The sequence below is a fragment of the Lampetra planeri genome, chromosome 10, assembly GCF_965212315.1.
Source record: "Lampetra planeri chromosome 10, kcLamPlan1.2.h2, whole genome shotgun sequence".
Taxonomy (NCBI): domain Eukaryota; kingdom Metazoa; phylum Chordata; class Hyperoartia; order Petromyzontiformes; family Petromyzontidae; genus Lampetra; species Lampetra planeri.
Genome location: NC_136116.1, coordinates 15,973,425 through 15,989,062, shown reverse-complemented (window position 1 = coordinate 15,989,062; position 15,638 = coordinate 15,973,425). Strand labels below are relative to the sequence as shown.

Sequence of the window (15,638 nt, the reverse complement as noted above, 5' to 3'; positions counted from 1 at the left end):
CTCAAGTCGCGATTCCCCTTCTGGGATTGCGCTGTCACCATTCTGAGTTCTCACCCATATCCGGAAGAAAAAAACATTGGAGAACCAAGTGGCACACGGACGTCTAGACAACAAACGCCTAATTCAAGACCCAACATCGCATCTCCTGCCTTTGACATCCCTCCTCTAAGACACCGGTGGAACCATCAACCGCATCAGAACACCAAGAGGCCGATAAGCACACCTCCTTGATAAATGTGAAATTAAAGACAAGCCAAAGTGCGACTGTGGCTTTGACACCAAAGACATATAGAATAGAGTCGGCCATTGTAGTCTGCGTAGGAATGGGAAGACCACACAGACCCTCTTCTGAAGCCCGTTTAGAGCTCGCAGACCTCGACATTGCCATTTAGCTCCTGAACATAGAGCAGCCGGAGCTGAAGGAGGGTTGTGACGCGTGACTTCATCCAGTCTCAACTGCTGCCAGCGGCACGAGAATAATGTCTCTAGCCAGCCAGGTCACTCGTGCGTGGTAGTGCGAGTTCATTCTGGCGAGCGAGAGGCAACCCTTCACCTCAGGCGACTTATCCATCGGGTTTGTCCGTCTTTTATTTTAGGTAAACCACCCTACCAGTTCCAAAACATACAATACACAGCCTCTAATACCCACACACACCTATGTATAAGCCCGTTCCCGAACACGCTCGCTCTCAGATAGGCAACCGTAGCCACTGCTGGGCCGCAAGACTATCTTGCTCATCCTTCCAGATATGAGGACATGTCCCTTATCGACCAAGGTACGAGCTCCCGAGTCCCACGGGAGCTCCTACTTCTCAGTCAGTTACCCCAATGATCACATTCAGCAGTACAACCTCCCGACATCAGAGACAGGGTCAGACAATCACAGCAACTTCTGCGATGGAGGAGGCCTCTGCTGCGACAGAGGCCGCCTCCTTGCGCTCCCCCGTTGCTGCAATGCCCTGGCTCGCCCTCGCTCGTCTCCCTGCTCCCCACCAAGCTACCACTGTAACCCCCACAGGGACTGCGAATTTGCGACCCCGGGGTGTTATTTAATGGATACTATACTTAAAAATATGTATCTGACGACACAGCTTGTAATGACGCAGGGCTACCACTTACAGCTTCAAGCGTAGCTCTTCTCCCTGGTCAGCTTCTCTCCACTGCTGGCTGGATGTTGGGTAGAGCTGCGTGCGGCTGGGATCCTTCTGATTTAGCGTCTCCATGCATCTGAATCCATACAGCCCTGGCTGTTCTGCACCTGTTTGGAATTCCCCATTCATGCACGGGTCCCCTGCTAATTACTCAAAGCCTGATCTTCACCCGCCTCCACTCAAACACGGCTCCGCCGCCCTCTACATGTTTCCGTCTCATTTAGACTTACATGGAGCTTACTCAATTTTAGCCCACATGTTTCTTGTACCACGTGACACAGGGATATAATCGTTAATGTTTGCAAATCGCTCTGAATACATTTTAAAAGTTCACGTTTGCTCAGTCTTCCGGCAAACCTAACAATTGATGGTGCCACTTTATTCACTATTATTCCAAAAGTATACAACATAGAGAATACGGTCAACACTTTATGAAAGTCTTATTTTAGTTTCATAAAGTATATTTACCAATGAAAATCCCCTGTGAGATAAAAAATAGGACCGCAATCTGTGTTTATATTGAAGCGTGACAAATGAACATTGCACTACCTTTCCAACTGATTTGCATCACTGTGAACGTTGCTTTCTTAAAACTGTGCCGCATGCAGTGTAGGTGTACGTGTCACGTGTACAGGGGAGGAGAATTACATCGACTCGATATATTTAATTGAGGCTTCAGTTTGTGAACGTTGGGATGACTGTAAGGGGTATCAACTCCTGATAGTCCGTGGGCCAGAGCTGAACCCGGTAACAACTACGGCGGCAAAATCTTAGCCACACATATTCTTTGGGTCTTTCGGTAAAGTCACGTAGAACAAACAAACATTTACAATTGTTTTGTTCTACGTGTTCTACGTGACTTTACCGAAAGACCCAAAGAATATGAACTCCCGCAGTCACGAAAGCTTTAAGTGAAGACTTAGCCGTACACATGCATGGTGACCAATTAGAGTGAATCAAATGGGTTGTCACACAATTCACATAATTCACTGTTATTGGCCACATAAAGAAACTGGATCCCGTAAAGCTATGCCACCTCATGTGGTACCGCCAGGTGATTGATCTGCTCCGAGTTCATGGACTGTTCGCCTCGTCTCTCCCCTCTCGTCGCTGGTGCCCGTGATCTATTCTGCCCACTTCCACGTTTTATTTTGCTTTACCAACAGCATTGGTGACCCCTCTTCTTTCCCTTACTTCACTACTTACCCTGCCCCTTAGGCTTGCGCCTGGTAACAACAACACTAATACGAATATATCTTTACCGACGTAACCAAAGCCGAAAAGGTATTGAAGTCGAATTAGACTTTCACGTTTATTAATGAAATACATTTAATCTTAAACATGTTTGATAAAACAATTTACATAATTATAATTTCCACTCATTGACAGGTTAGCATGCGTGGCTTCACTCTGTACGGGTTAAAGTGAAATGTCAAGGCCACAAATCTTGTAGGAAATCCCACGAGAGCGAGAACGCAGCATCAGATGATACTCCATGACATTTCAAATGTCAACTCTAATCAGCTACAAACGAATCGGCTGACTTACCACTGTGATTACCAAACAACAATGCGATGTTGGTTAAATTGGAGACTGCTGTTATATTTACGTACATTGTTAAAGTCTAGTTACATCATTGTAAATGTGACGATCGATGTGATTGTTGGTGGCGCTACACAATCAGTGCTGCGACGAGAGCCGCGCACGCGAGATCCCGGACCCAGCTCTGCCCGGCGACGCCAGACGAGGCGGGCTCCTGGGACGCGCTGTTGGGCAGCACGGGAGGAGCGACGGGCGGCGAGCTCTGGGTCGGCGGCGCCTTGCATTCAAAGGGGGGGGTCTCGGTCACGTTCCCGTGGGTGGACGCACAGTCCGGGAGGTCTCTCCACTTGACGTTCTTCACCGGTCGTGATGCAGAGTTATTGCAGCTGACCGTGCCTCCTGACGCGATGTTGCCGTTTAGCCACTCGCTGAGAGGGCCGATGTCGTTGCACGAGCAGTCCCACGGATTTTTGTAGACAATGAGCTCCTGCAGTTGCAGCAGCGCATCGAAGACACCCTGCCCCACGTGTGTCAAGTGGTTGTTCTGCAGGTACAGCTTCGAAAGGTTGCGCAGGTTCTGCAGCGCGGCGGCCGGGATGTAGCGCAGCTTGTTGTTGTTGAGCCAAAGCACCTGGGTATTGTTGGGGAGGGGGCACGGGAACGTAACGAGATCACGGAAGCTGCAGTCGACGTTTCCTGGGCGAATAATGGAGCAGGCGCGTGGGGGTCCTGCAGCGGCAGAGGCGAGGAGGGAGAGCCACGCCGCGAGCCACGCCGCGAAGGGGTGCAGTCGAATCATGATCGCCAGCGACGCAGGCAGCAGCCGCCTCCCTGGATGTATCCTGCGAGAAGAGTGGAAGGGAGCGCATGGTGATGTAATATGTGGGGATAGTGGGCAGAAGAAAGGAGGGAATCGCATGCCGAGCGACGCGTAAAACGAGAGAGGAAGAATGACCGGAAGTACCTGATTGGCATAAGAGAAGGGAAAATGACGGAGATAATAGACATATTGATAGTGGGAAATAAAACCAAGAGATGGGGAGAGAGGAACAATATTGGTTGAAAGTAAGATAATTCATCAAGAGCAGAAATATGGAGGGGAGCTATTGTGAGTGTGCATGAAGACAGCGGAGATAGGGAAATATGAATGATGGAGACAAGAGTGAGTAGACAATAGGCGGACTGAGATGTTCTTGGATAACGGATGAAGAGACAGATCGCGTAAAGATCATGAGATATGGGAGACTGGGAGATTCTTTATCATTCCGTGACCCATCGCGCGTATGTACGTGCCGCTTTATTTCAGGCGAGTCCTTCATCAATGAGAGGTTTGACCAAATACATTTAAAGGCACATTTTACCTGTGGCAGGAAAGTGGAGTTTACAAGGAGAATCCCACATCAGATACAAGGGGATGACATTAGCTTGCAAATCGCTCTGAATACATTTTAAAAGTTCACGTTTGCTCAGTCTTCCGGCAAACCTAACAATTGATGGTGCCACTTTATTCACTATTATTCCAAAAGTATACAACATAGAGAATACGGTCAACACTTTATGAAAGTCTTATTTTAGTTTCATAAAGTATATTTACCAATGAAAATCCCCTGTGAGATAAAAAATAGGACCGCAATCTGTGTTTATATTGAAGCGTGACAAATGAACATTGCACTACCTTTCCAACTGATTTGCATCACTGTGAACGTTGCTTTCTTAAAACTGTGCCGCATGCAGTGTAGGTGTACGTGTCACGTGTACAGGGGAGGAGAATTACATCGACTCGATATATTTAATTGAGGCTTCAGTTTGTGAACGTTGGGATGACTGTAAGGGGTATCAACTCCTGATAGTCCGTGGGCCAGAGCTGAACCCGGTAACAACTACGGCGGCAAAATCTTAGCCACACATATTCTTTGGGTCTTTCGGTAAAGTCACGTAGAACAAACAAACATTTACAATTGTTTTGTTCTACGTGTTCTACGTGACTTTACCGAAAGACCCAAAGAATATGAACTCCCGCAGTCACGAAAGCTTTAAGTGAAGACTTAGCCGTACACATGCATGGTGACCAATTAGAGTGAATCAAATGGGTTGTCACACAATTCACATAATTCACTGTTATTGGCCACATAAAGAAACTGGATCCCGTAAAGCTATGCCACCTCATGTGGTACCGCCAGGTGATTGATCTGCTCCGAGTTCATGGACTGTTCGCCTCGTCTCTCCCCTCTCGTCGCTGGTGCCCGTGATCTATTCTGCCCACTTCCACGTTTTATTTTGCTTTACCAACAGCATTGGTGACCCCTCTTCTTTCCCTTACTTCACTACTTACCCTGCCCCTTAGGCTTGCGCCTGGTAACAACAACACTAATACGAATATATCTTTACCGACGTAACCAAAGCCGAAAAGGTATTGAAGTCGAATTAGACTTTCACGTTTATTAATGAAATACATTTAATCTTAAACATGTTTGATAAAACAATTTACATAATTATAATTTCCACTCATTGACAGGTTAGCATGCGTGGCTTCACTCTGTACGGGTTAAAGTGAAATGTCAAGGCCACAAATCTTGTAGGAAATCCCACGAGAGCGAGAACGCAGCATCAGATGATACTCCATGACATTTCAAATGTCAACTCTAATCAGCTACAAACGAATCGGCTGACTTACCACTGTGATTACCAAACAACAATGCGATGTTGGTTAAATTGGAGACTGCTGTTATATTTACGTACATTGTTAAAGTCTAGTTACATCATTGTAAATGTGACGATCGATGTGATTGTTGGTGGCGCTACACAATCAGTGCTGCGACGAGAGCCGCGCACGCGAGATCCCGGACCCAGCTCTGCCCGGCGACGCCAGACGAGGCGGGCTCCTGGGACGCGCTGTTGGGCAGCACGGGAGGAGCGACGGGCGGCGAGCTCTGGGTCGGCGGCGCCTTGCATTCAAAGGGGGGGGTCTCGGTCACGTTCCCGTGGGTGGACGCACAGTCCGGGAGGTCTCTCCACTTGACGTTCTTCACCGGTCGTGATGCAGAGTTATTGCAGCTGACCGTGCCTCCTGACGCGATGTTGCCGTTTAGCCACTCGCTGAGAGGGCCGATGTCGTTGCACGAGCAGTCCCACGGATTTTTGTAGACAATGAGCTCCTGCAGTTGCAGCAGCGCATCGAAGACACCCTGCCCCACGTGTGTCAAGTGGTTGTTCTGCAGGTACAGCTTCGAAAGGTTGCGCAGGTTCTGCAGCGCGGCGGCCGGGATGTAGCGCAGCTTGTTGTTGTTGAGCCAAAGCACCTGGGTATTGTTGGGGAGGGGGCACGGGAACGTAACGAGATCACGGAAGCTGCAGTCGACGTTTCCTGGGCGAATAATGGAGCAGGCGCGTGGGGGTCCTGCAGCGGCAGAGGCGAGGAGGGAGAGCCACGCCGCGAGCCACGCCGCGAAGGGGTGCAGTCGAATCATGATCGCCAGCGACGCAGGCAGCAGCCGCCTCCCTGGATGTATCCTGCGAGAAGAGTGGAAGGGAGCGCATGGTGATGTAATATGTGGGGATAGTGGGCAGAAGAAAGGAGGGAATCGCATGCCGAGCGACGCGTAAAACGAGAGAGGAAGAATGACCGGAAGTACCTGATTGGCATAAGAGAAGGGAAAATGACGGAGATAATAGACATATTGATAGTGGGAAATAAAACCAAGAGATGGGGAGAGAGGAACAATATTGGTTGAAAGTAAGATAATTCATCAAGAGCAGAAATATGGAGGGGAGCTATTGTGAGTGTGCATGAAGACAGCGGAGATAGGGAAATATGAATGATGGAGACAAGAGTGAGTAGACAATAGGCGGACTGAGATGTTCTTGGATAACGGATGAAGAGACAGATCGCGTAAAGATCATGAGATATGGGAGACTGGGAGATTCTTTATCATTCCGTGACCCATCGCGCGTATGTACGTGCCGCTTTATTTCAGGCGAGTCCTTCATCAATGAGAGGTTTGACCAAATACATTTAAAGGCACATTTTACCTGTGGCAGGAAAGTGGAGTTTACAAGGAGAATCCCACATCAGATACAAGGGGATGATACGAAAAGGTCCATACATATTCACGTATCTTGGCCGCCTAGCAGACCAGCAGGTTTGAGTTATGGATCACGTGTTGGACTTCACGTGAAAGCACAGAGATACAAACAGAGACACAGAGATTAACAGAGAGACAAACATGGCGAGAGGTGAGGTGAAGGAAGATGCCGGATGTGTGTATATCTCATTGTGTTTGTGTATGGGGTGCGGTGGAAAAGTAGTTAGCACGCTGTGCTACAAACTCGGCGACCCGAGTTCGAATCCCGCCCACGATCAATAATAGTTGAACATTTGAACCGGTCCCGAGTCTCCCCTAGGTTTACTAAGCCTTACATTTGTACCTGGCGCGATGTGTAAACATCGCCACTGGGAAGACAAATACGGACGGGGGTGGTGCTGGCCACCCACTCCCCTGTGTGCCGTGCCAGCCTTCATGAGTGCTCGCGAACAGCATTTGCCCTAAACAGTCTGTTAAGGCTATACGGGGGATCTTTGTCTTTGTGTCTCCACGAGACGTCAATAGCACAGCGCAGTTAAACTGACAGCCGCCCTGCTGCAAGCCACACACGAAACATCGACACTGCCCTGCACCTGGACTACATAACAGATATATGCCTCGAAAAAGGGCAATTGCCTGAAAAGTCAACCATTATATATTGTTCCATTTGAGGCAGTGCTATGTACAAATGTGTTGACTTGTTACCTGTGTTTGTTGCACCTCTGCCAACGCAGTATCACCTAATAACCTATAACGACATGCACATTAAGTTTGGCCAAAATCATCTAACCGAGCTCAGTAAGAGGGAGCACGCTACATTTTCACACCACCACTGAATCTCAGATATGAACAAAGGTGGGGCGTGCAGTCTCCTGCTCTCAGAAGAACGGGAAGATGACACCAACGCTGAATTAAGGATAATGGATCCTTGTGAAACAATTGTGCAGGTATAAAGTGGACTATGTATACATCTTGACTTAAAGCTTTCGTGACTGCAGGAATTGATATTCTTTGGGTCTTTCAGTAAAGTCACGTAGGTAGGTTCAAAGAAAATAATCAAAAACTACGACGTTTCGATCGCAACACAAGCGGTCGTCATCAGGAAAAGGGGGTTAGCTTCTAAAGGCAAACTGTTGGGAAAGAACCATCTGAGGACCCAAACAAAACCATACATAGCAGGGGTCACCAATTTTTTTTCCAAAATCATGACCAAACACAAGATCCAGGTTCGATTTAACACTATGTAAAATTCGTGATCTGATCACATCTGTGAAGGATGTGATCCCTGACATACAATATCCCAGCGTCTACAAACTAAGCTGTGTCTGCAGCAGTAGTTACATTGGGGAAACTAAGCGAAATGTCTCGGACCGTGTTCGTGAACACAAGGCAAATCTGAAACAAGGTCGGACCAATACCTCGGCCGTGGCTGATCATTGTTTTAATGCGGTGGGCTCACACGAAATTTATTTCTCTAAGACGAAGGTACTTTGCAAACCCACTGACTATCAACAAAGATTCGTTCATGAAGCCATCCATATATATAGACACAGACACAATTTCAACAGAGAAGATGGTACAAACTGAGCAATCATTGGAAGGACGTTATTAACCAATTTAAGTCATAACTGGCTGTGATGTTCGCATCCTGTCACCTTCCGATGTTGGTAGTTATTTTTGGCTCTCTGATTTTACATTAACAGGTTAAATTTCTCACACTAACACAGCCACCTCGCACCCTGACCTCGAGGTAGCTGCTCTGCGATCCCTCATTAACATGCTAATCTCTCACATTAACATGCTAATCTCTCACATTAACATGCTAATCTCTCACATTAACATGCTAATCTCTCACATTAACATGCTAATCTCTCACATTAACACACTAATCTCTCACATTAACATGCTAATCTCTAGCATTAACATGCTAATCTCTCACATTAACATGCTAATCTCTCACATTTACATGCTAATCTCTCACATTAACATTCTAATCTCTCGCATTAACATGCTAATCTCTCACATTAACATGCTAATCTCTCACATTAACATGCTAATCTCTCACATTAACATTCTAATCTCTCGCATTAACATGCTAATCTCTCACATTAACATGCTAATCTCTCACATTAACATGCTAATCTCTCACATTAACATGCTAATCTCTCACATTAACATGGTAATCTCTCACATTTACATGCTAATCTCTCACATTAACATGCTAATCTCTCACATTAACATGCTAATCTCTCACATTAACACGCTAATCTCTCACATTAACATGCTAATCTCTCACATTAACATGCTAATCTCTCACATTAACATGCTAATCTCTCACATTAACATGCTAATCTCTCACATTAACATGGTAATCTCTCACATTTACATGCTAATCTCTCACATTAACATGCTAATCTCTCACATTAACATGCTAATCTCTCACATTAGCATGCTAATCTCTCACATTAGCATGCTAATCTCTCACATTAACATGCTAATCTCTCACATTAACATGCTAATCTCTCACATTAACACACTAATCTCTCACATTAACATGCTAATATCTCACATTAACATGCTAATATCTCACATTTACATGCTAATCTCTCACATTAACATGCTAATCTCTCGCATTAACATGCTAATCTCTCACATTAACATGCTAATCTCGCTCATTAACATGCTAATCTCTCACATTAACATGCTAATCTCTCACATTAACATGCTAATCTCTCACATTAACATGCTAATCTCTCGCATTAACATGCGAATCTCTCACATTAACATGCTAATCTCTCACATTAACACACTAATCTCTCACATTAACATGCTAATCGCTCACATTAACATGCTAATCTCTCACATTAACATGCTAATCTCTCGCATTAACATGCTAATCTCTCACATTAACATGCTAATCTCTCACATTAACATGCTAATCTCTCACATTAACATGCTAATCTCTCACATTAACATGTTAATCTCTCACATTAACATGGCCACCTTAGCGCGCTCACCGTGGAGACCGCTCAACGATCTTACATGAACATGATCATTTTCTTCTTGGTTCTTTCGGTAAAGTCACGTAGAAGGGAAATAATAAAATAAAACATTATACAATACAATTCTCACGACGTTTCGGCCACAACGCAAGCAGCCGTCCTCAGGTGAAGGACAGGTCTGTCGGAAAGACGCTGTCGTTCCGACAGACCTGTCTTTCCAACGGACCTGTTCTTCACCTGATGACGGCTGCTTGCGTTGTGGCCGAAACGTCGTGAGAATTGTATTTTATAATGTTTTATTTGTATTATTTTATTATTTCCCTTCTACGTGATTTTACCGAAAGAACCAAGAAGATGAATCCCTGCAGTCACGAAAGCTTTGATTGGTGTAAAACCCACCACTGTCGCGGTCGCTACCCACCACTGACATTAACATTAGCTGCTGACATTTGGTCTATGCCCATTCAAACCTTTATAAACAGTTTACCTTTAGAAGCTAACTTCATTTTCCTGATGACGACCGCTTGTGTTGCGATTGAGACGTCGTAGTTTTTTTTTGTTATTTTCTTTGAATCTATCTACGTGACTTTACCTAAAGACCCAAAGAATGTGGGCTAGGTATGCTAACTCAGCATTCAGGTGGCAGAGGTTTGCACGTCTGCATTACCATCTGAGACATTTCAGTTATTTATACTTCAATTTCCTCTTTTGAACGATTGTGATGCGGTTTTTTTCCTCTGCATACAATGTCCAAATCACACAGTAATCGCAGACAGCAGTGCACTCACCTATCGAGTCAATGACAAAACACGCACGCGCTGAATCCTGAACACCGGCCTGGGGCGCATGCAGGCAATGTTCTGCTGCTGAAACGCACGGAGAGCTGCTCGCTCAGCACTGGCACCGTGCCCGCTGGAACCACCAAGACGCTTTCCCACTTCCGCCCAAGGACTCAGTTTAGTTTCACCTCCCTGATAAGCAACGGCCCCAAGAAGCCAAAGGCAAAGAAGTCAGATCCAGTCCAGGGTTTTGAACAAAGGGCTCCTTTCATCCTCAAAGTTGACAGAGCGAGGGATTGGCTCTGCTGACATCGGCACATTCAACAGGGATGTACAAGACTGAAAAATCAGCTGTGCAGCCCGATTACAGAACAATTTATCCTTTACAATCATCACCCAGGCAGTCACGATCGTATAAGTGTACAGTGCTCAATATAGGTACGACGGCGTGCTGCCTAACAGGGAGGCACTGGCATTCGAACTGGAATTACAATTTAAAGGTTATGAGATAAAATCCCAGTTCCGGCCGATAAAAAAATGTACGGATTGTGGAAAAGTTAGCAATGCTCGTTCTACAGAAATGTTTTTTTTAACTGGCCACTGCCGTGGGAACGTGAACATTCCAGCAGAGTGCGCCGTCCTCTCCAAACGCCCGCCTCGTGCTGCTGCTCCTCGCGGCGACTACCGTGGGACAAGAACGCGCGCTTTGCTACAAAACGGAATGCTGTGCAATGTTTGTATGTTGAACTGCTTTCGCACCGTACCGAGCCAACCGTGCTAATCGGAGGTGCGGTCGAAGAATAACAAACTAAACACGAAAAGCAGTTCTAAAGAAACGATTTTTCAATCTAGATTTAAAAGTGCATAGCTCCGGAGGTCTTCCGAATACTGGAAGAAAGAGCGTTCCAGACGGCCAAAGAAGCGCATTTGAAAGTGCGCGATGCAGTGACCGTCTTTGTTCGATGGCCAGCCAAAAGCCACTGCTGCGAGGATGACCGGAGTTCGCGTGATGGTTTATGCTCGAGAGCAACAATGTATTGTGGTTCATTTACGGCAAGCACTTTGTGTAATAAAGCCGAGCCAAGTGACAGAGGGCGCGGTGTTGTGCAGGCCAAGCCGGCGCGACCGACCCGGTCCTAGCGCGACGGGGACTCCACAGTTACAAACAGGGTGACCGCGATATCATTGTTCACAATACGACATCTAAGTTACATATATGACGATTATCTCGATACCAGTCCCATAACTGTGACATTCTATGAGAATAGGTTTTTCCCCTTTTATCTGGCAACAAAACAGGTGTTAAGTTGTTAAAACACCAAACTGAAACCTTTCACAAGGAATCCTGTCTGCAATAACCACATTTGTGTCGATGTTGTGCTTTGTTGTATCTGGTAGTGCAAATAAAGATGAGTTCAGAGTTCTGCAAGTGCAGTTGACGCACGCAGACCTGACACGCGCCTTCTAGGGGCTCCACGATCGATCGCGATTGGAGCGCACACGCAGTCAGTGACGCGCGAGGCAAGACAATGGACAGTGGACAATGACATCTCAGCAGCAGGCCACGCTTTCCCACCTGATGATGGACGCTTGTGTTGTGCCCGAAACGTCGTGACTTATTTTATTTTATACCTACGTGACTTTACCGAAAGAACCAAATAGTAATGACATCTAATTTTCACCATGCCGGCAATTACATTTAATGGGAAACATCTATTTCTGTACAACTTTAATTTCAGGTATTTGTCGTAAAAATGATGTCAGGAAATACAATATGGTACAGTATTTAAAAGTATCAAAACAATTATAAAAGGTAAACAACAAAAACTTGTGTTAATGGAAGGTTATTTTGCTAAACGTATGATACTATTATCGCAGATATACGGTGCGATATATCGCGTAGTATCGCAGCACATTGCGTCCAGCTCTCCCCACGGCACCGCACAGCCTCGTCGTGGCGCAGTTACGACAGTGGCCCTGCCAAGCCACGCGCCTCCAACTGTTGCCTGTCCGTGCGTTCCTACACAGCCATCCCGGGCGGCTCAGCGGTGGAGCGGGCGACTCGCAATAGTAAAGCTGCGAGTTCAAATGCTAATGTGGGCTGACAGACCATCATCCCTTCGAAGTGGATAAAATAAGTACCGTACCACTTTGTGGCTAAGTTAATATTGGTTGTCCTATGGATAAACTCGCTCCGTAATCGGAACGTGGAATGTCCACCACTGTGACTCTGTGGTCGTAAACAGGATATGAACACGAGGCGTCTTGGGTTAGATCGCGTCAATGTGTTGTTAAACCCGCCACCACCCGACAGTTATTAATGGTTTTAACGTCAGCAAAGCACGCCAATTAGTCACGAGTTCAGCACGCCGGTGTGTTGGAGAGTAACCCTACAACATGTATCATTTAATGATGATCGCCTCAATGCTGGAAATCAGTTTGACTTGGAGATCACACAACGTGGGGGAAGCAACGTGCCGACACGTGACAGCACAATTATACGGACAGACTTCGTCAGCTGTGTATGATTAGAGAGGGGCACTGCCAACGCGAGCTCTCTCAGCCATAACAAGCGCGTCATTAACGTTCTCACGCTGCCATGGAGCAATCGAGTGCAGTGGTTATCGCACCGCGCTGTGAACTTGGCGACCTAAGTTTGATTCCCGGCCGTGACTTACATCAGTACCGAGCGATATCTGTACTGGCCTAAATATACACACAGAAATAGACGATACCAAACTTAAAGTTAATGGAATGAACAGAATAACTACCGTATTGACTTACGCTTAATACCGATTACCGGAACACTACTGACGATGTGTATTGTTGTCAGAATGTAACATTTATTCATGCACGAGGTTTGACTGCATTACCAACGACTGGAATCCTTCGCATGACGCGCGCGACATTCGCCCTGGATTTACTAAATACATATAAATGTAATACTTACTAACAATATCATCAACATTGCAAAAATAATAAAATAATAAAAATAAAACATAATAAAATGAAATAATTCTCACGACGTTTCGGCTACAACGCAAGACGGCTGCTTGCGTTGTAGCCGAAACGTCGTGAGAATTATTTCATTTTATTATGTTTTATTTTTATTATTTTATTACTTCCCTTCTACGCGACTTTACCGAAAGAACCAAGAAGATAAATCCCTGCAGTCACGAAAGCTTTAAATCGAAATTGCAAAAATACTTAACGAGGAGTTTAATAACAAATCATAATTAAGATGAACAATATTACTAATGTATAAAGATGACTTAGTAAGGAGTCACTTGAGGGCTTCTTGATCGGTCCCATGAGCAGCACCGCTGTCGTGGCATGGTGACGCCAACAGAAATAGATTTCTTACTTCTACTTTTGAACTGGGAAACGCATAGCCGAAGTGTCAAGTAGACCGCGTAACTGCGAGTTTCGTGATATAAAACAGTACGCGGTTAAAACATGTTCAATACGCTCAAATGAAATTGGTAAAACACAGTGTCCCAGTCTTTACTCTATAAAAGTTAAACTAGCGGTCTTCTCACGTATAAACCATGACATAGATCGTTTATATATCGTCTATTTCTGTATATATATGTGTGTATTATTGTACAAATGTCATCGTACATGAGTAATTATACGATCTACGCCGACACGTGTCAATGTAGGTCAGAGTGCAGGTCACGAGGCTTCCTCGCTGAATCCGGCCTCATGGCGCAGCGGGTATTGCCGTGGATCCCATATTGTGAAAAATATTGGCAGAAAGCGACGCTTTAACGATCGTCATCATCATCGTGAGCCATGAGAAGACCTCCTGCCCGGGGTCGCCGCCGCCTCCCGCGGCCCTGCGACGCTGCTACGATCTCCCCAAGGCGCCTGCAACACGGAACGACCTCGTGGGCCCCGTCACCGCCACCATCCCTTCTCTAGGCACACTCATTCTAGAAGTCAACATTATATATTTAACCTTGCGTAGGTTCTGTAATCCTCTTGGGTAGCGTCTGTTTATAACTCAGCATATCCCTCCTCTTCGTCGCTTTGATTGTGTCCACCTCCAACAGCTGTCCTGGGTCCACACACTCTGCCGAGTTCCCCCGCTGTGCCCCTGTTCAGCGAACCAGTTGTACACAGATTGTGTTTTGCTCAAAGTTAAACACTTTTACACGTGGCTCGACCCCGAATGTCAGCGAACTCAACAATTCATTCGTCTCCCGTGAGGCGGAATGCCAGAGCTGACAGAAATTGTCACGAACACTTCACCATTGAAGTTAGCAGCTATATAGATAATAAACACGCGTTTAGTTAAAGAGTTAATTGTCACAATAGGGGTTTCCCCTTTCATCTGGCAACAAAGTAGCTGTGCTAAGATGCAAACTGAAACCTTTTACAAGGAATCATGTCGACATTAACCACAATGCTTGTGGTCAGAATGCAAACCAAAAACATACTCTGATAATACATGCATTGTCCTCGAAACTGATTGGTCCACACCAGAGACAGCTTTCTTTTGAGCCTCATCTCAAAGGGTGTTAGACCAGAGGACGCCAAAAGGCGCGCAGCCCAAAGAGGCCCCATGCCGAGTGAGTTGTCGTCACCTCGTGCGCGCGGCTTACAGCAGCACGTCGTCTTCTCGGTACCGACCCGGAGCGTGAAGTCGCGGCGGGGTCGCTGCTCAGTCCCTCGAGTTCACAGCTCTCCAGTGCGACCCCACCGACCCGCCGTCATGCAATCCACACCCAGCAGCACCCTAGAAGCTGTTTGCCAAGCGCTATGGACTCGACCCGCAGTGCCGGGATGGCTGTGGTGGTGACTCGGGCCGCTCGCTCCCTGCGAGGCTGTGGCTCCGCTGGGGGGGGGGGGGGCTGTGGTTTCGTGCTCTGCTGCCGGGGCGCTGTTGGCAGTTGGTATCTGAACCTCGTCGAGACATCCTCTCGGTCGGTGCAGCCGAAAAAACCGATCTGTTGAGCCGAATTAAAGGTTACCACCGGTTGGCTACGCACGGTGCGAAATAAGTTAACATACATATCACTCCTCTCGTGTGCTATGTTGATAATGAGACGACCTGATGCTTGCTTCACTACATTTGTC

General features: G+C 46.4%; 1 protein-coding gene across 4 annotated transcripts; it reads right to left on the bottom strand.

Annotated features, from left to right (window-relative positions):
* Positions 1 to 5,374: 5,374 nt before the first annotated feature.
* Positions 5,375 to 15,253, bottom strand: LOC144721117 (leucine-rich repeat transmembrane protein FLRT1-like). Of its 4 annotated transcripts, none has more exons than XM_078598511.1 (2): positions 15,164 to 15,253; positions 5,375 to 6,203 (listed from the first exon to the last, which is right to left on the bottom strand). In XM_078598511.1, the coding sequence occupies exon 2, from the start codon at positions 6,158 to 6,160 to the stop codon at positions 5,492 to 5,494; it is 669 nt and encodes a 222-aa protein (XP_078454637.1). In that variant the 5' UTR covers positions 6,161 to 6,203; positions 15,164 to 15,253; the 3' UTR covers positions 5,375 to 5,491. The 4 variants fall into 4 exon arrangements, with proteins under 4 accessions (XP_078454637.1, XP_078454635.1, XP_078454636.1 ...); XM_078598509.1 differs by having other exon boundaries at positions 15,146 to 15,235; XM_078598510.1 differs by lacking the exon at positions 15,164 to 15,253 and adding an exon at positions 10,566 to 10,654.
* Between the last annotated feature and the right edge of the window lie 385 nt (positions 15,254 to 15,638).

Coding starts and splice junctions, on each gene's coding strand:
- LOC144721117 (XM_078598511.1), bottom strand. CDS start 6,160: ATGATTCGACTGCACCCCTTCGCGGCGTGGCTCGCGGCGTGGCTCTCC.